The sequence below is a fragment of the Pelodiscus sinensis genome, chromosome 1 (assembly GCF_052426305.1).
Source record: "Pelodiscus sinensis isolate ZL-2025 chromosome 1, ASM5242630v1, whole genome shotgun sequence".
NCBI classification, from domain to species: Eukaryota; Metazoa; Chordata; order Testudines; family Trionychidae; genus Pelodiscus; species Pelodiscus sinensis.
In genome coordinates, this window is record NC_143052.1 from 98,643,846 (window position 1) to 98,664,719 (window position 20,874).

At 40.7% G+C, this 20,874-nt stretch overlaps 1 protein-coding gene across 2 annotated transcripts in view; it reads right to left on the reverse strand.

Annotated features, from left to right (window-relative positions):
- Nucleotides 1-20,874, reverse strand: part of RFX4 (regulatory factor X4) — a 152,162-nt gene that overhangs the window by 32,755 nt on the left and 98,533 nt on the right. Inside the window, exons 13-15 of one of the 2 annotated variants that reach the window (XM_006137986.4) lie at nucleotides 19,603-19,720; nucleotides 10,413-10,532; nucleotides 8,730-8,891 (exon numbers count right to left, since the gene is read on the reverse strand). In XM_006137986.4, coding sequence (XP_006138048.1) covers nucleotides 8,730-8,891; nucleotides 10,413-10,532; nucleotides 19,603-19,720 — 400 coding nt within the window. The remainder of the gene's footprint in view (nucleotides 1-8,729; nucleotides 8,892-10,412; nucleotides 10,533-19,602; nucleotides 19,721-20,874) is intronic. The other variant, XM_006137987.4, reaches the window with a different exon arrangement.

Genomic DNA, 20,874 nt, shown 5'->3' on the forward strand with positions numbered 1-20,874 from the left:
ACATCAAAATGGCCGCTGCACTGTGCTGATCAGCTCTTTGGCGACACAGCGGGGTAGTCTGGAGGTGCTGCGGTCAACAACGGAAGCCTTTGTTGACCACTCCATTGTGGCTTGTGAAATGAGGTTTACAGGAGTGATCGACAAAGGGTTCCCTTGTCGACCGCGACGCGTCCAGACTGCCCTGCTGTGCCACCAAACAGCTGATCGGCACAGCATGGTGGCCATTTTGATGTAAATGAAGCGGCAATTATTTAAATCACTGCTTCATTTTCCTATGTCTAGTAGATGGAGCCACGTAGTCTAGACATACCCTTAGATACTACAGTAACAAAAATTACAGATAAATAAATATACTATATGTTTGAGTTTGTCTGTTTGTGTGGTCATTTCCAGGGGTAAGTGCGTAGTTTGCTGCATTCCTCATTCTGCTTGGGGAGCACAGGGGTCAGACAAACCTGACCTGCCCCAGCCGGGGGACATGTGCCCTCCTCTGGCTGTGCCCACTGGAGCTGCAGTGGCCTTGGACAGGCACTTCACACTTGGCCCCAAGTTGCTGCAGTGAGAGAGGACTGGGGCTGTCCTCTCCCCTGGGCCACCTGTATGCTGAGCCCCTCATTCCCCGCCCCACACCGAGCAATGATATACATGAAGAAAAACAAAAAATGAATTGAGTTAAGGACCTGAGCAATGCCGGGTAAATCTTCTAGTAAACAACTATATGAAAGACAGAAAAGGGCTTAGCACTGGGAAAATAGCACTAGAATAAAACATGTAATAGACATCATGGACCAAATCCTGAACTTCTTTCTTCAACAGAGGGGAGTATTGTGCTGGCCTGCCTAATCCTCAGGATGATCAGGGCTGGTATGGGAGGAAGAATGGGGGCGTAGAAGTTATTAGAAATAATAACAAGTGCACACATGAAGATGTTCCTCTCTCTCTCTTCCTGCTAGTCAGCAGAGGCCAGACTTTGTTTACTTTTAATATGATTCTATTCTGGGAAGTTTAAAGCAAAACAGTGGGGTTTACGTTTTGCTCGCCAGGGACTGATGTTTTTAGCCAGTGTGGCTTCTTCCAGGTGGGAGTTCTAGAAGCATGTCTCAGCTCTTGAGAAACATTGTCCTCTTCACATGGACTTCCACCCTTGTGGCTGGCGGTTCCATAATTCTAGGGTAACATAGCTGTTGTGGATGTAGTCATCATACAGGGTGAGGGCACCGCCACAAAAAGGGACCAAATCCCATGAAAATGAAGACCAACATCCTGACTCTGACCTAGTATGGAACAGGGAACCAATGCAGATAGCAAAATAGAGGTCACCAGGAGCTCCCAGCTCTCTTTCTTCAGCTAACAAGGGATTGGATCAGAGTTTCAGGAGCTGACTTGGTTTTTCCTTTAGCCCCTCTAGAATGCTCTAGTGTGAAATGACCTAATTCAGGGAGGCAAGTTATTGTGTTGTCAGCCACTGTGTGGCTCTTGGTGAATGGAGAAGCAGTTCCAAAAAGTCATTTTCTTCAGATAGTTCTTTGTCGTGGGAAGTGCTCAGTTCTGGGACTGAAACGGGACACCCTGCACTAAACAAGGTAATTCGTAGTCTGAAACATTCCAGCCGGTGTGACATCGTGGCTGCCGAGCTGGAGAAAAGGTGGGAGTTCTTTGCATTTTTCATGCGTGAGGGCAGTTCACAAGAATTGCTTGCACTGCAGCCTGTCTGTATTTGCTTCTCATCTCCACCACTGACGCTTGAATCGTCTTCCTTTCTGAGAACCACTGAGATCTCTGGGAGTAATGAAGAGAGTGCAAACATTCTAGTGCTGGATCATCAATGGCTGAGTTTAATGAGTGATCAGAGTGACTCCACAGAGTCTCTATTTTATGGGATTTTGGTGGGGTTCTGGACTTGACCGCATCCATTCTAGTGCCTTCATTTTTATCTGGAGACCAACCTGAAGGAGGTTGTGGTCAGTCCAGCATAGGGAACAGTTTTTTGTGTCCCCTGTCAGGTTCCCCTTTTCAAGTGAGAACAAATGATCAAGTAGTCACTGCTACCTTCAAAATCAATGAATCTATACCCAAGACCCATTCAAAATTCATGTCCAAAAAATGAAAAATATAGCAAAGAGGGTTTAAGCCATTGGATTGGTAGGGTTGTTAATATGGTGCTGCAATCTCCCAGGACTATCCTCAACATTTCTTCACCATGCTAGACCACAGCACCTCGGGTTGCTGTTCTAGGAAAGATTCTCTCTCTGGGAGGTCTGTAGACTAGCAGCTTGCATATGTTGGGCTTGTTTCTGGATTTGCAGAGCAACTGACTATTGAAAGATTTTCTGCCAAGGAAGCCGCTCTGACATTTGAGGCTGGAATGGGAAATGATGACTATTCACCGCTTCTCTCCCTTGTGGAGGGAACACTGAGGTTTTCATAGGATGACCTGAACATGAAGAGAGAGAGAGAGAGAGAGAGAGAGAGAGAGAGAGAGGAGTGGCTCAGATTAGGGAGGTCTCCATTTCCTGTGAGAGGAAGGAGAGTGCTCCAAGGTACGTGTGCAGATGTGTTAGGGGAAGGCATCAGTCTGAGAGCCTTTCCATACTTTATGGTAGGTCAAAAGATAGGAAGAGAGGAGTTTTGAAGACTGTTATTGTTTCATTTTTTTAAAACACCAGTCACCAGAGTCCCAGTTCCACCACTTTTATACAATCAATGTCAGAGACTTCAATGGGCTGCAAGACTGAAATCATGAAGATGAGCCTTTGTAAGCTGATTAACAGACTTGAACTGAACTGAATGTAAAACAGAAGTGGTTCACTGATTTGACACCACTTTGTTCTTTGTGTTTTCAGCATTTGGGGTTTGAATCAACTTAGAAAATTCTTTTACTTCATTCCAATTTATTTTTTACGTATTTACTTTTTAAGACGGACTACACTTTGGAGAAAATGACAGCAAGAGGCCCTCTGTAGGAAGCACAATGTATAAATAGCTCTGCTAAAAGCCTAACAACAGCCTTGTTGTGCTATCACATAAAGCAAAGCCAAAAATGCAAAGGAATTTCACTCACGGAAGTGTGATTTGTAGCACTGTACTCGTTTGTGTGCATGTGTGAATATTCCTATATAGCCAGGCCAATTAACTATGGCCCTGTCTGTTGTGCAGTCATTTATACCAGGGCAAAGTGAATGCAAAACAGCTGTAAAATGCAACCGTATCACAATGGGAGAATTTTACAGCCACTTTGCACTGGGTTATAATGGTGTATGGCAACACAGGCCTGGGCTACACTACGTTCCCCCATTGATTTAAGATCTGCAATTTCTTCAGCTACGCTATTCACATAGCTAAAGTCATGGTACTTAGATCTATTTACTGCACTGTCTTCCATGCAGTAAGGTTGGTGGCTGAGGCTCTCCCATTGACTCTGCCCACTATTCTCACCCTGGTGGAGTTCTGGGGTAGAGAGGAGAACATTCAGAGGTTGATTTATCACGTCTGAGCAGATGCAATAAATCAACTGCCAATGGATTGATTGCTGCAATGTCGGTCTACCGTATAGTGGAGACAAGCCCTCCGTAGCAAGCCCACAGATGTCAGTAAGTCTCGCAGGAGTAAATATTATACCTGATAGTAAATAATACTGTTGAGCCCAACTGTTTAAATTTCAGGAGTTAAGCTTGGTCTACGCTACCGACTTATAACAGTATAACTACATCGTTCAGGAGACTGGAAAATCCATACCCCTGAGCAATGCAATTATACCGTTCTAACCCACATTGTAAACAGTGCTTTGCTGCTGAGAGGGCTTCTCCTGTCAACGTAGTTACTGCTTCTCGGGAGGTAGATCAACTACCCCAAGGGGAGAAGCTCTCCCGTCAGAATAGGTGGTGTCTTCTCTAAGGGCTAACTCACTGCAAAAGAACTGGCACCATTGCAGCAGAGTGTCTGTAAATCCAGCACCAGAAGGAAATGTAGAGACCCCCCCCAAGCTTCCATGGGACCTCTGGCAAGGTGTGTGTGGGGGGGAGGAGGGAGGCTGGCTCTATGCCCTAAGAAGGGGTGGGGCTTTGGGCCAAAGGGGCAGCGCTGGGGCAGCCAGCCCTCAGCGCTACCCAGATTGCAGCCTGGGGGCCCGCCCCACCATCAGAGCCATGCAGTGTGCACAGTGCAGCACTCCAGCAGCAATGTAAAGGGGCCTAAGGCTTTGGCAGCTACTGCTGCTGCAGTACCAGCAGTGGCGTCCAGGAGCCCTGGGTTCCCTTTGAATCGCTGGGGCCTGGGGCAATTGCCCCCTTTGCCCTCCCACCCTCTCCCCTGTCCCTCGTCAGCAGGCCTGGGCAAGCCCTCAGTCTGTCCAAAACCAGGAGATTGGCTTAAAAATGTTTTTTTTTTTTAAATAAATGTGGGGGAAGGGTCTTTACATTTCCTTCTGGTGCTGTATCCTTACTGTTTGCATCATCAAGTTTTTCTCTGCAACCATGAGAGATAGAAACTGACTTTAATTTTTAAACAAAAATAACATTTTTGTACATTCTCATGAATCCAGGAACGGGAGCTTTAAGTAAAAATACCAAATCCCATGAGACTCATGATAAAATCATAAGAGCTGGCAACACTATGACCTAGTCTACACTACAGCAGAAGGTCGCATTAAGATACACAAGTCCAGCTATGTTAATTAGGTAGCTGGAGTCGACGTATCTTACATCACGTTTCTGCGCTATCCATACAATGGGAGGCTGATGGGAACAAATGCCCCATCAGCTTCCCTTACTCCTCGTGATAAGCAGAAGTATTGGTGCCAATGGGGGTGCCCTCTGAGTTCAATTTAGCAGGTCTTCACTTGACTCACTAAATTGAACCATGGAATATTGAGCACGGCAGCATCAATCTTCCGCATAGTGTAGACATGGCCTAAGAGTTTGTAAGATCTCCTCCATTAAGCAGTAATACCAAGTCAGCACCTATGGACTAATTGTACATTCACTTGTAATTGAGAGGAAGGCAGTGAAGGTGGTGATGATCAGGAGATGGAGAAATGATTAGTTATCTATTAGCAAACATTTACAATGCAGAATTTCTGTAAGCCAGTTCAGGTTCTTGTAACACCAATTGCATTAGCAAATGAGTAATCACAGGCTTTAAGAGAGGACTACAGAGTCAACCATATAACAATCTCTATTGTCATAATATTGTTGTAGTTTGAGCAATCATTAATCTGGTCTTTGTAATTTAGAAAGAATTAGAGCTAATTATCCTTTTACACTTTCAGTAATTTAACAGAAAAATTTAAATAAAATGTTAACTGGGCATGCCAGATGTTTGGCACCAGAGCAATCTATCCATGATTTACCTTACTTTAATTATGGTGTCATCTAATTTCAGTGGTTTAATTTGCTGCTTCTGTGTTTGAACAGTGAGTGCTTGCAGAAAGTTTAAAAAGCAAGTTTAATAGTTAACTTTTATTGCTGATGCCACAAGCAGCAAAATATAATGACACCTTAAATTGGGGAACTGCAAGCTACTGGCAACCAACCAGAGTAGTTTTCTAGTTATACAATGCATCACTCTGCTGCATTTACCTAAATTAAGGGGAAACATTACAGAAAGGCAACACAGTAACTTTTAGATATATCTCAAGAGAATTGTTGGTTTGAGCCACATATTTGGAGCAAATACACAGAATTAAAAAACAAGCAAACAAAGGAAATACATCAAGAAATGTACACTTAATTCCTCAGATCCTCCTCTGGTATAAATATGCATAATCCACTGAGCCAGAGTACTTACATTTTCCAATACTTTGTTTTTTTTTTTTTTACCTTCCATGCTGTGTAAGCACTTAGGTCTCATCTAAACTAAGGCCATGTCTTCACTCGATGAAGATGGAGGCTGCTGCGATTAATATTCTGGAGTTCGATTTAGTGAGTCTAAGACTCACTAAATTGAACTCAGAGGGCACCCCCCCTGCCTGCCAGTACTCCTGCATCTATGAGGATAAAATAAATAAATTAATGGAGATTACCTATCTCCTAGAACTAGAAGGGACCTTGAAAGGTCATTGAGTCCAGTCCCCTGCCTTCACAGCAGGACCAAGTACCATCCCTGATGAATTTTTGCCCCAAATCCCTAAATGGCCACTGCAAGGATTGAACTCACAACCCTGGGTTTAGCAGGCCAATGCTCAAACCACTGAGCTATCCCTCCCCCCAGTAAGGGCAACGCCTCCCATGTGGGCACAGCGGGGAAATGTGGACCACAGTACATCAATTCCAGCTATATAATAGATTTAGCTGGAGTTGCATATCTTGATTCATTGTTCCCTATGAGTGTAAACCTGGCCTAAGAGGTTTTATTATTATGACTATTTTGGGCAGGGATGTGATTTTTTTAACTAACATAACTGTTCTAGTACAAACCCTGTTATGAATTCAATTAGATGGGTATAAAGGTGAGACAGCACCTAAAGCTTAGATCAACCTAGCAACGTTGCTGTGAAAAATGTGTAGATGCAGCCTCTTGAGAAGGTGGATTTACTATAGCAGTGGAAAAATTCCTTGTGTTGCTATAGCAAGTGTCTACACCAGGGGTCTGAAACTCCCATGGGCCAATGATCCAGCTGGGGATGGCATCTGAGACTCCTGCTTTAGATTATGACTCTCAAGTCTCAAACAATTAGAAAACCCGAAGTTTACACAACATTATGTAGGTTTAAAATGCTTTAAAATCTTTTTCAGACACAAATACAATTCTGGTTTCCTGGGATGTCTTCAAAGCCATGAAAACCATTTGGCAGAAATCTTTATTAGTCCTTTAACTACTGTCTGATTCTCCAGTATAGTGGATTGTCATTTTCTGGCATTTTTCTAGAAGCTTTTGTTGCTACACGAGAGTGCTGCAAAAGTGAAAGTTTTATTATCCTTAATTGACATTCATTTCACCACTGAGTAACCAGGGCAGCACCTGTACTTGGAATGTCTTTTGACAGTCATTCAAGTTCCTGACTCCTTTCCTGTATCTCTGTAGACTCAAATGAGGAAAAACAAAATATTTTTTATCTCAGAGACTTGAAGGTGTCTGGCTTTGGACACCACCTCCAGAATGTGTTATCTGTCTTTCATATCAAAGAGCCTCTGGGAGGAATTTAACACGCACCATGTAAAGGCCCAGTTGTGTGTGCCAAATTACAAGGCAATCATGTGCCTACTCAGCCCTACTGAATCATTTGCAGTTATTGCAATCTCCAGCCCAAAACTGAGTATCTTCATGCACAAATTACTAATTAGGACTTCTGCATGCCCATTTGATAGACAATGTGTTCCTGGGCTTAGGCAAAAGTAAGCGGGAGCGCCCTGGTGCGCAGCTCTGGTAAGAGCTGGCTGAGCTGCAGCAAAAGCCAGCAGGGAGCTATATAAAGAGCTGGCAGGTTGCAATAGCACAGCACCTGTAAGAGATTTTAAGTTACTTTCACTGTCCATTACAAGCATGGACTTGCATACAAGCTGTAGACCTCCATTTCCTAAACCTGGCCTTGTAAGGTGTTGAAAGGTCTGAACAAAACATTACAACAAAAAAACAAAACAAACCTCAGAGCAGTAGGCTCCATTACAATCAGTAGGAATTGTGGGTTGTGGTATTTTTGAAAAGCCTAATGCCTAATGCCTACATAACCGTATAAATCAGGCCCATTTGAACTACAGTATGTCCAGTTTTTTTCTGATAAAGCTTGTGTTAAATCATTCATTAGTGCTGTATTTAAAAAAGACTCTTTAAACCTATTACTAGAAATATTCAATTTTAGACAGCTTTGAAAACACCATGGAACAAAATAGTGGACCTTTTCTTCTCCAGACATCTGCATAGAGTTATATTGATATTTCCATCCGATTTTACAAATGTATATATTGAGGCACAGAAATCCATATACTCACTGGTTCCTTTTTCAATTGCAGTGCATGCTATGTTTGGCAAGATATAAAGAAAATATGGATTTAGAATGATTAATACTGAATATACGCTGAGTCCTTTTTGAGAGGGATTCTTCAGAGATTGGGTCCAAACTAGGGATGTAAAAGTGTAGTCGATTAACCAATAAGCAAAAGCTTATAGGTTAATGCTATAGACTACATGCATTCTCTCCCCCCCCCACTTGCCAGTACATATTTTAGCAGGCTGGCCAGCAGCCAGCTCAGTCCTGGCTTACAATGGATCTGGGACCTACCCTTGCTGTGGCTCTGCATTTAAAGCGTATTAGGAGCCAGGCAGGCAGGCAGCCCGGCTCAGTTCCAGCTCGTGCTGTGTCCGGGAGCTTCTGCTGCACCGAGATGCTGCCTCTGTATCACAGGCAGCAGCATGGGGCAACAGACAGCCAGTCCACGAGGGAAGCTGTTTTTTAAACTGGCTCCCCTCATGGACCATCTCCCACCTGGCACCCCACGCTGCTGCCTCTGATACAGTGGAAGCAGTATGGAGTAGCAGGGGGCTTCTCAGGAGTGAGGCTGTAGTGCACTGGCTGCTAGCTCCGTCCCCAAGGGCTATAGAATACTCGACTAACCAATAAGAATTAATGAGGTTACTTGACTATTCAATTAGCCGATATTTAACATCCTTAGTCCAAACCTCAGCGGCTCTTAAGCGACACATTGCTCACATTTTTTATTGCAGGCTTTTGGTTTTTTGACAACAGTTTTTTTGGAAAAAAGAATGCAAGAAGCAGCCATCCTTAGCCTACCTACCTGTTGTAGTTGCTATGCTAGCATACTCTGGGGACTGATTGCTCACAGGGGAGGGTGCAGATGGCATTTCCACTGAGGTGGCAGATTTAGCTGGAGAGAATGGCACTGGGGAGGGTGTTGGAGGAGCAGGTTCTGTCAATATAATTTCTTCTCGTATTTCTGCTGAAGATAAGGAAAAAGGTAATAAAAAATGTGGTTAAATATGGCTTGGGGAACCCTGTGAAATAGATCACTCAGAAAAGTAAATTTTAGATATAACCTCGAGTGTGTGAAGGAATTGCATAAATCTGTCCTGATTTTAGATATTTTCATGGCCTCACTGATGCAGCATCTCTAGCTCATTAATATGTTCATCCTCACAATATCTCTGTGAGGTACTCGGATGCCCCTGTGACAGATGGGGAACTAAGGCACAGGGAGGATAAATGATTTACCCAGAAAGTCTGTGATGGAGCATACATTTAAACCTGGGTCTCCCAGTTACAGGCTAGCACTTTGACCACTGGGCCATCCTTGCTATCCTAAACCTTTGTTGTCAAATTTAGTCAATGCTAAAATGGGGGGGGGAGGGGAGGGAGGAGAGCGAACTTTTAAAAAACCAGCTAAAATACTTAGCCACACAACTCCCATTTTAATTAACTGGAACTGCCAGGGATGGAACTGGCCCCACTGACTCTATGCCCACTGAAGACTCTGTCTCATCACCTGCAACCTGAACTGGGAGGTTACTGGTGGTCTCCACAGTACTGGGGCAGTACTGAAATACCTGAGCATACAGAACTGAGTGTCTGGCCTCTGTATTTTCCATGGATGATATAGATTTTTTCCCCTTTGGAAGTTGAACATCCAAAGTGACCAGAGTCACTTAAATGAGCGTGGTTTTATAGAATCATAGAATCATAGAACTGGAAGAGACCTCAGAAGGTCATCAAGTCCAGCCCCCTGCTCTAGGCAGGACCAATCCCAACTAAATCAACCCAGCCAGGGCTTTGTCAAGCCGAGACTTAAACACCTCTTTTTTATAGGTCAGTTGATGTGATCATTCAGTACAAAACTCCCTTGCTGAAATCTCAGATGCAGGTTTAGGAGTTGACATTTTCAGATTTTCATAACAAAACTCCATAGTTACAGCAACAAGCAGGTACAGGTTGAACCTCTCAAGTCTGGGACGCTTGGGATCTGACCGATGCTGAACCAGAGAATTTGCCGAACCAGGGGAAGTCACTATTGCCTAGCAGCATTGCCAACACTTCCATTGCTTTCTAGACTCTTAGAAGACATTTGGGGCAAATTAGAGCTAAATAATAGCACAGGACACTGAGAGCCAGGACTGGTGCCTGTAACAAACTTCATGGAAATGCAAGAAATTTGGCCACACCCATGATAAGCAGACATTCAGCTAACTAAAATCATGCCGGACTATGGATGTTGTTGGACCAGACAGTACCGGACTCGAGAGATTCTACTTATAGTCTAATTCAGAAGTAACTTGAGGACATTCACTAATCAGAGATGCTCATAATTGACTTGTCTGACAACAACAGAGCTGAAAATGACATGTTCCTTTTGGATAGGCTTCATTAGGATGTATGAGGATCAGGAAATGCTCATGTACAGAAATGGGTGAATCACAGACAATAAAATTAACATACATGTAAGGTACTGCTAAGAAAACAAACTCACCTGTGCTTCCTTCTCCTTTCATTGCCCTCATTAACTCATTAGCTCTCTCCTGACAATGCAGTGATTCTAACAGGTATAATACATAGTCATCAAACATCAGATGAATAAGGTGAAAAGAACCTGGGGGATGAAAGAATGTAAACAAACATGAAAGCAATTAATAGTCTCAATACACTTATGCAAATGATTACAGAATTACAGAAAAAGACACCAAATACCACTGGCTCCTGTATAGTCCTGATCCGAAGCATGTCTCTTACTGAAAGTGAGTTGTCTGTCAATGTTAAAGGCAAGTTAAGAAGTGAGGTTATTTTTGTGTTGGAGTTCTGATTGCCAGAGTATATTCGTACCTGGATTTATACAGATGGTGTGAATTCCTGGATCATTTCTCAGAAGTTAAATTTATGTCTCTGGGGTCCAGTCCTGAGAAAAGTGTCCTGACAAATAAGTATCATTTTGTAGCAATTATAAATCTTGAGCAAGAAGCCGTTCATACCAAGCTGCCTCTCCTATAGCCAAACAAGCATTTACTAAACCAGACGGGGTGGTCTAGGAAAGCAGGAAATGAATCAAAACAATAAATCTATTCCCTGTCAAATACACTAGTATAAAGTATAATTAATCTGGCTGGACTGTCCATGGCAGCATTATACTAGAAAGATACAGTGAAGGATATAGTGAAATTCAGAAACTAGAGGACCTGGACCCCAGCATCTTCCCAACAAGCGTCTGATTATCTTTTCATTAGCACTTGTCAGCTGACTGGACACTGCTCCTATATATTAAGGACCTTGAAAGCCAGAACATTTTCTTCCCAACTCTATGGTAATGTCATTAGTATTGTCAAGAATCAAAGTCCATTATTCATCTGCAATGGGATGCACAAACACCTTAAGCTACATTGCTTTAATGGGGAGCACTGGGTCAGTTAGGGCAGGTATAGTCTGAAGACTTTATAAATAAGGCACTTTCCCATTTTTCATAATTATATGACTGTTGGTAAATTATGTTCCTAGTTATTAGGTTAAAAATTACCATGGTTAAGAATGAGCACATTTTAGGATGTAAACAGATCACCTAGTTGAGAGCTGGGAATAATTATTTTTCTCTCACACTCTAACATCGTACAACTAGTCAGGAATTTCATAACGAACAGGAACTTGTCACTTCAAGTCATCCTGGTTAATGCTGTTTCATTATTAGGTTGCTAATCTCTTAGGCTACGTCTATATTACGTAAAAAAATGAGGAAAAATGGCTCTTGCGCAAAAGGGGGTTCTTGTGCATAAAAAAAAATGCCATCTACACAGCACTTTTTTGCACAAAAACCTCTTGAGCAAAAGGGACCCGAGGAGGAAATGCAAATGAGAGCGTGAAATATGTAAATGAGCACCCCATTTGCATTTTGTCTTGCAGAAAAGGATCGTAGTATAGATGCAGCCTTAGAGAACATACTCATTTAAAGTCACGCAATGTTCCATTATGAGGTTGTTTGGCTCACCCCATTCTGCCGTCCTAGGATTCCAGCCGGCAAGCAGGGGCTTACTTCATTCCACTTGCCAGGCATTCCAGCTGGGGAGCAGGAAAGCCCCTAATCTCTCATCTGAACAAGAGCACTGGGTGGGTGGAATGGAGCAAGCCCCCACTCCTGTACTCTGCTTCCCAGGGTGAGCAGATCAGGACAAACCCTCAAGCCTTAACCACCCGACAAAGTTCACAATCATCATTGGTGAGTACATTATTAAATTGTTTAAAATTATTTAAAACATGCACTGTATATAAGTTTTGTCTGGTGAAACAAGTTCCTGTGGGAACCTAACCCCACCCCATTTACATTAGTTCTTGTGAGGAAACTGGATTCACTTAACACTGCTCTTGCTGAAGGTAGCATTTTTCAGGAACATAACTACAATGTTAGGGCATGTCTACACTAGCTTGTTAGTTCGAGCTAGGTAGGCAAATGAGGGCAACCGGAGTTGCAAATGAAGCCCGGGATTTAAATATCCCAGGCTTCATTTGCATCTTCCCGGGTGCCGTGATTTTTAAATCCCCCTTACTCCGAATTCCATGCCTGTGGCTACACACGGCACAGAGTAGGTAGTTCGAATTAGGATTGTGGAACGAGGAGTACCCGTAGTTTGAATTAGAGATCATAATTCGAACTACCTACTCCATGCCGCGTGTAGCCGCGGGCACGGAGTTTGGATTAAGGGTGATTTAAAAATGGCGACGCCCAGGAAGATGCAAATGAAGCCCAGGATATTTAAATCCTGGGCTTTATTTGCAACTCCGGTTGCCCTCATTTGTCTACCTAGCTCGAACTAACGAGCTAGTGTAGACATACCCTTAAGCAAGACATTACTGTTCTCTTCCGCCTTTCTCTGAAGCATCACATTTCTGACAAATGTAGAATATTGAATGGGACAGATCAATGGTATGTTCTTGTACAACAACTCCAATCTAACGAAGACTTCCGGGAAGGCATATGTCAGAACAATATCATTGGAAGATTAAAAGACTCCTTAGGTAAAAATGCCCATTTACCTGCTAATGCAGGATTGACTTCTTGGAGGGTTTTATCCAGTTTATCTTTGAATAATTTGACAGATGAGATTTCTCCTACTTCCCAAACATGCTTCCCCACTGTCAGAGCGATAGCGAAAATCATTAAAAGGCCTCTGCCCAGCTTTTGTATTCACTGGATTGTGCTGAAGTAGCCCTGCCCTGACCACGTCTGATACCTATCCCCTCTCATATTTCCTTTTCCCTTTAATCATCAAAACTTAACTGAGAGACTAGAGATCTCATGCAGTGCTGAACACTGCATACTTCTCGGCCCAGTGCAGAGACCTCTCAGTACACGTACTGAGCAAATACTGAGTTCTGAGCATTTGGGCGTCTCTGCGGCCATCAGCTGCAGGGCCAGCCATTATATGCAAAACACTCTGTCAAGGCAATGTTGAGGGCTCACGGTTAAAATCACAAAATGGGAAAAATGCAAGTTGAGGTTCCAACAATTGTATTCCGTCACATTGTACATATGCAATATTTTCATTCTTATTTAGGCTAAATGTGTAGTCTAATAGAATACTTTTTTGTAAAATGTATAAAATAAAATATGCATAGGCTGTGTAGACACACACAAGAATCCCTGCCTACACAGAGTATATCTATTTAGATATAATGGTGTATTTGGAAAGAGTGTATCAGCAGCCATGTGTAATATGCTCTCCGTGGCATTCAGGGAATTACTCTATACAACTCTAGTAAAGCTGATCATATGCATACTCTGTCTTAAAAGTATGTTGAAAACACATTACTGTCTCTTAAAAGTATTGGTACCGGTAATTTAAATATGTTAGTGGTCACCAACTACATTTTTAAAAGTCTCTGCTTTCAAATTTTTACAGCACATGTAAAATCAATATAAACTGGATTTCTGGAAATAATGCATTTTAACAGGATATAAATAATCTAGCATAGAATTTTTAATAGCTTGGGTTTGATAATGCTGCCTCATCATTGGATGAAGTGGGTTTTACCCACAAAAGCTCACAATGCTATATATTTTTGTCAGTCTCTAAGGGCATGCCTCTACTAGGAAATTATTTCAAATAATAACTTCCAAATTAACTATTTTGAAATAAGCTTATTCCCTGAGAAAAGCAGGAGTTATTATTAGAAATAACCAGCCCATTATTTCAAAATAACTTCCTAGTGTAGACTAGGGCTAGGGTGCCACAGGACTACTCTTTTTTAAAGTTACTGACGAACACCGTTACCCCTCTGAGTACTGAGCAGGGTTACATGTCCATCTTCTTTATGACACTGTAGGCTTTCTAAGGTTTTCTCATGGTAAGTCCCCGTAAGGCTCTTCTTTCTACCAACACACACACTGTCTCTGTGAATAAAGGCTTTTACTTGTGTTCAATAGAATCCTTGAATATCTCCCATTCTGGATCCCAAAGTGCAGATCTATTAAATTCAGTGGGTGTTTTGATTGAGCAAGGGCTGCAAAGGACATGAGGACTGAATCCACATCCAGATCGCTGTGTAAAAAAACGTGGACTATCTCATCTGCCACTTCGCAAAAAAGTGACTGAAATGCTATTTAACAGCATGAGCCAAATTATTCTCCCTTGAATGAATGCTATAATATTCTAATTACAAAACGGTTGTAAGGCACATTTAGTACTGAATTATAGCTGAGCATGTTCCCAAGGTGCAATTATCCTCTGAATTTAAACATATCAGAATCTGACCCGAGGAACTTGTTGTGGGCTTAATTTAATATAGTTCCTCTCTTTTTACAGTATCATGCATTTGTAATGAGCACCATGCAAGAGAGAGAAACAAAGGTGGCATTGATTTACTTTAGATATTGTTTTCCATATAAATTTGTTCTTATCGTAGATAAAACTCATGCTTTTTGGGTATATTGATGACTATTTAAACAGACACTGATTTTTTGATCATTCTACATAATAAACAAATGCCAGATCTTTATACTGTCATCGTTTAAAAAAATTAAAAGCATTATCTGAGAGGGTGTTTGAAATAAAAATGATAAAAATCACTTGTTTGATGCTGTGGTCATTCTTAAATACAGTGTAATGCATTTTAGCTTTGTCAATATTTCACGATCTGGAAATTTGACTACAGAATGGTTCACTCCATGTCAGTGGGTGGGCTAACAGATATCTTGAAATGACATACAGATCTGAGTCTCGGCAAAACTTTTAAGCACGGTGCATGGCATGGGCAATTCAAAACAATTCGTAGCCGACAAAAGCTCATCTCTCCCCTTTTTCTCTCCCTCTACCCTTCCTCTGTCCATGCATATATCAAAGACACAGTTGGTGGCAATGTTTTGGTAATGCACCCTGTGTATAAAAACAACTAATTAGCAAGAGGAGCCTTCCAACCTTCCCCAGATCTGTATATTTCTGTTTTTATGAAACTTGCACATAATTTCTGTCTTTTGTGAATAGCAATTGATGTTCACTGTGTATTAACTTGATAATGCAGCTGTAACAACACCCTGACTGCATTCAATGTAGTCTTTTTGGAAAGAATCAAATACAATTTATTACTGTAGGTACACTATCCGAGGGACTTTTTATCTCTAACTAAATGAATATATATTTTATCACATACAGATGAACCCTCCTCAATACCTACAGCTATATTTTAAAGAGCCATTCATAGGTTCCTGCTAAATACAGTATTTTGCAAACATCAAATATAAACTGTTGTATATGAATAACTGAAATGCTTATCCTGAAATTGGTTTCAGTTTATATCTTACATTTAACTTAATTCATTTTAAATGTAAAATGATTGCCTTTACTTAATATAACACCCCTTGTGTGTAGAGTATCTTTTTTATAAATTCTGTCTCAAGCATTCTACAGAATTAAAAATATTGAAAGAGTTAATTGTAAAAGAATAGAGAAATTCAGAAAGAGCCAAGGGGAACAGATAGGTTTTTTAAATGGTGTATCCAGTATTTCCAGTCTCGTGTGTTCAAAATCAACAGGTAGGCCCCAAAATATGAGATTAAAAAAAAAAATCTTGAGTTCTTAGTGTTTATCTTCTAGCATGTGGGCATTTAGCATTCCTACTTTCAAGGTTTTTTCTCCAACCTTGAGGGTTAGAAACTTTCTTTTATTTTTTAATGAAAGATGAAATTGTCACTTCCTTCAAGTCCCTAATTGTATTCTAGCAGCAAGGACTTGAACAAAGAACACCGGATATCCTGAGTCTTGTGATTAAAATTGTGAGGCTTGATGACCTTCATTAGGCCTAATTCACTTCTGGGCCAGATCAGTAATGACTCCATTGAAGTCAACAGAGGACAACTTGTGTGAGAGGAGAACCTGGCTTGTTCTAGGATATAATGTTCCAGTTTTTTGCTGGTCAACTCTAGTGCAGTTATACCAGTATTAAACTGGACTAGCACATTGGTCAGTCAGGCCCATTGTGTTTATAACACTTCTACACAGAATATGAGTCTACTAACATTGCAACGAATGTTAAACATTTTGAAAATATCCATCTTATTTCATTTGCAGTTTTTACAAAACTTCCAGTTAAAAAAAATTATAAAATAGCTACAGAGCTCGGGTAAGGCTCTATACTATGTTGCACCTTATTAGTCATTTTAATTTCTGTAAGATGCATGCAAAGCCTACAGTTTTGATTTGCACAGGTGTTAATGATCACACAAGTGGAGAATCAAACCCTTTATATTCACCATTGGAAGATCTGCCCATCACTACACATGTGTTCTGTTTATAATAGTGCCCAATATTTTTGGTTTTGGTCTTGCCCGCAAGGCCACAAAGCATCTGTTCTCCCCACACTGGGTGTGCGCAGCTCCCCTGAATGTCAATGGAAGTTACGCATGTGTGCACAGAGAGAATGGAATACAAAGACTAGAACTGTCACAACTGAAGAAGAGTGTGTGCACAGTTGCTTTGAAAACCTAATTAGGAGATAGCATTGCATTGCATAATGACATGGGGCCTTTCAGACTGCTTCTCCTACACTCCACTTGTACAGTGTATAGGACCAAAGAACTGCATATTTATGGAGCGGCTGTAGACACTCGTTAAGGTAGAAACGAGCTTCTCCGTATAAACTCAACTTTCAACCTCCTCCTCTAATTTCCCCTAAATAAATCAATCATCCTGTAATGACACATTTAGCATCCCATTCTGGGAAAGATATTTGTCTTAGAAGTTTGGTAAAAAATTCAGTAAACAAATTTGGGCTAGATCCTAGGCTGTGACCAATGGACCTGCCTATGGGAGAGTGAGCTTCTCTGTTCCCAGCTGCCATTTTTGAAAGAGGTGAGCTGGTACCTCTTGGCTTTTAAGAAAGGGCCCCTTAGCAGGACATTCTTTGGCGGGGCCCTCAGTTTTGGAATTCTCCCTTCCATTATCCATAGGTTTGAAATAGACAAATGTATTGACATTCAGAGAACAATAAGAAGCCATCTCTTTTCCCAGGTTTTGCGGGGCAATGAGTATACTGATGGCTTGTATTTGTGGTTTGGGATCTGTGGGTGGAGTTGATTTCTTTTCAGCTGGCTATTTTCTCTCATGTTGGGGTAGCTAGTGGGTTTACTTTTATTCCAGTCTGACTATATTCTCTCCTTCCAAAGGTGCTTAAAGCCTTTGATAGGCTATGTATCATGTAAACCCAAATAAATATATCTCAAAAAGTACTAATGGTGGAAAGCCAATAAAGAGCAAGTTACATTCTCATTTGAGTAACTCTTTGCAAAGCAATCTGAAACATTCACCCAGCACTGTTGTATAATATACATAATGTAGCCAGTTGAAAACATATAAAAAATTACTTCAAATTTCAAAGTTTCTGTTTTGTAATGGTTGATGCAGACCCATTTTCCTATTTTGTGCAAACCAGTTATTTGCAACTTTTATCAAAAGCTTTATCTAGATGTTTATGCACATATTTGTTTATCAAAGAACAGGGCTTTGGTCAATGAAAAATTTTAAAGATATCTTGGTTAAAAATCACTATGAATTTGTGATTTAGAATTTTACAAAAATGTCTTTGTGAAATTTTTCATTTTTGAAAAGAGATTGGTTCCACACAGTGCTGCATCTGCTCAGTGATAGAATGTGGACATACCTACTTCTCATGCTGTCCGAGTCCTCATAAATTTTTTAAAAATCTGTCTCTACAGAGCTAGCGTAGAAAAGTCAATGATTTCCCAATATAGGTTGAACCTCTCTAGTTTGGCACCCTCGGGACCTGACCGGTGCTGAACCAGAGAATTTGCTGAACCAGGGGAGGTCAATATTGTCTAGCAGCATTACCAACACTTCCACTGCTTACTGGCTGTTAGAAGACATTTTAGGAATAAATTAGAGCTAAATAACAGCACAGAACACTGAAAGCCTGGACTGGTGCCTGTAAGCAAACTTTATGGAAATGCAGAAAACTTTGCCATACCAATGATAAATGGACATCCAGCTAACTAAACTCATGTTGGACTACAGATGTTGCCAGACCAGTGAATGCCAGATTAGAGAGGTTCAACCAGTACTGCTTCCTTCATGTCTGTTCTTTGTTTCTTGACATTTTTCTAGCTGAACTGAGACCTGAAACTGCATAAGAAACTCTTCTTTCCCTGTCTAGATACTGACGGTTCTCAGAAAACAATGAGGGCAGCTCTTGAGATTTTATCAAGAGTTGTGTAGTACTTGGTGTTTTAATAATAGCCTCCGTTCCAGGTGATTTGTGATACGTGAGAATCTCAACTTGCATTTTTAAAAAATTAAGGTTCTAGCCTTTATGGTCATGGAGTAAAGCTTAAAAATGTGATCCTTATACACCCTAGATACTAAAAAAACAAAAGATATACAAAAGAACCAAAATGCATTTTTAAAATAAAGCTTTATTTTTAAGCCAATTCCAGGATTTTGGGTGGCCTGACACAAAATCTGTGATTGGATGGGGTTAGTAGTTCTGAGTTCATGGACACCTTCCAAGTGCCCCATAAAGGACTCCATAGTGCTCTTGCCAGCCTCCAATATCTGCTCTCCTCAGCTTACTAATTCATGGACTAAGATCGGAAGCTTTCTATCTATAAATCTATATTCTTTTTTTTTCCAAGGCGGGGTATATACCTATCACCCCTGTACCAAGCACTTCCTAAAAGAATAAAATACAATAAAATGCGGCTGGAAGAAAACATGCTAGTGGCTTAGTAGTGCTCTATTCCAGTTCTCATTATTATTAATCTACTAATAATGTATATTGACAAGTGTGCACTCACGAAAACACAAAAGCACAGTAGCCTATTTTCAGTCATTCCTATTGTTGACTAATTCAATTTGTACATCTAAATTCTCCTCAGTAGAGACTGTTTACAGACCAGGTTTCAAAGCACAGTTGTTTTTGAGTTCTATGTAAAAAGAAACAGGGCAATTTTTTTTTAATGAGATAATTATATTCTTCCACTGTTACATCAAAAACAACTAAAGGGAATTTGTTCAAAAGAATCTGAACATTTGAAATTTCAACCCCCAAAAGAGACTTTTTTTAGAGTTATGAGCATGTGAAAATAAGAGGGAATCATCACTCCAAATGTGTGACAGGCCTTCATTTAGCATTTTTTACTATGCTAACCAATCAGTACAAGAAAATCAAAGTACCAAAGCTGGGTGCACTGTGCAAAGTCATGTCCCGAATCACTCTTGTACCAAAACAGGACCACATCAAGAGGAACTGTTGGGCTACTTTCTTCAAAGAGCCTTGTCTCTTGGCAGCTACCTACAAGAAAATACATATATTTCACATAGATAATAAAACATTCATTTTCATCTCTATTGTCTGGCCCAGTCCAACACTGCCTGTGTCCACCTATTTTCTTTACTAAAACTACATCCCACTGTTAGAAAATTAGGATAAAAATGTAAACAGACACCTGTCAAGCCACCCGGTTTTGATAATTCTATATACATTAGTTTTCAGGAAGAAGAAACCTACAATAAAAATATAACCCCTAAAACGTAAAATGTTTATGCTTGGTGAAGGGTAAAATTTGGATTACAAATAAGGAGGGCATTTATCAGACTGACCAACAGGAGTCAATCTTCACCTTAATTCAGTTCCTTTTATTGCAATTCTTTTGCTCAGGAACCAAAATTTATAATAAATAGCGTTAGTGTGGACGCTCCACTGCTGCTATTTTGAAATAACTATTTCTGAGAGTCATTCAAAGTAATTACTCCCCAGTGCTTCCTGAGACTCTAAATCAAGGTAGCACATCCACATTAAGGGAGCCTGCCTCAGACTAATTTTGAGCCTGCCTCAGACTAATTTTCCCTGTAGCGTGGACACACTATTTCAAAATAGTTATTTTGGGTGTTATTATTTCAAAATAAGTTTTTTCAAAATAATTTTCGAGTGTAGACATGCCCTAATAGGAAACACTAGAAGCAAAGAGTTGCAATTTTCCAACAAAACATGCCAATACAAAATGTATTATCCTTCACAGACAGAAGCTCAGAGTATATAGTAATTTATATAGTTACGTATACTGTATACAAATGTATTGATGCCCGACTGGCTGAGAGTGCTCATGCATTCATTCAGTAAGTATCCACTCAAGTCATACTAAAATTTAGGTCTGAGCTCAATTACTAGCATTTCAGAGGAATTCCTAAAAATTAAACAGCTTTATCCCGAGGCGATTGATAAGCTTGTTGTTAACCTTGAGTTGCTAAAATGAATCAGCTGGACTAAATATTACTTTGATTAAACTCTTAAAAGGGCATGTTAATTTATTATCTCCACCTGGAATGCTATATTATTAATTACAAACTAGAGAGGAGTCTGAAGCAACGCATGAGACACATACACTCTTGAATGTTGGGATTGCTGGAAATCCGAACTCTGATCCAGCTCCTAATTTTGCAAATGGC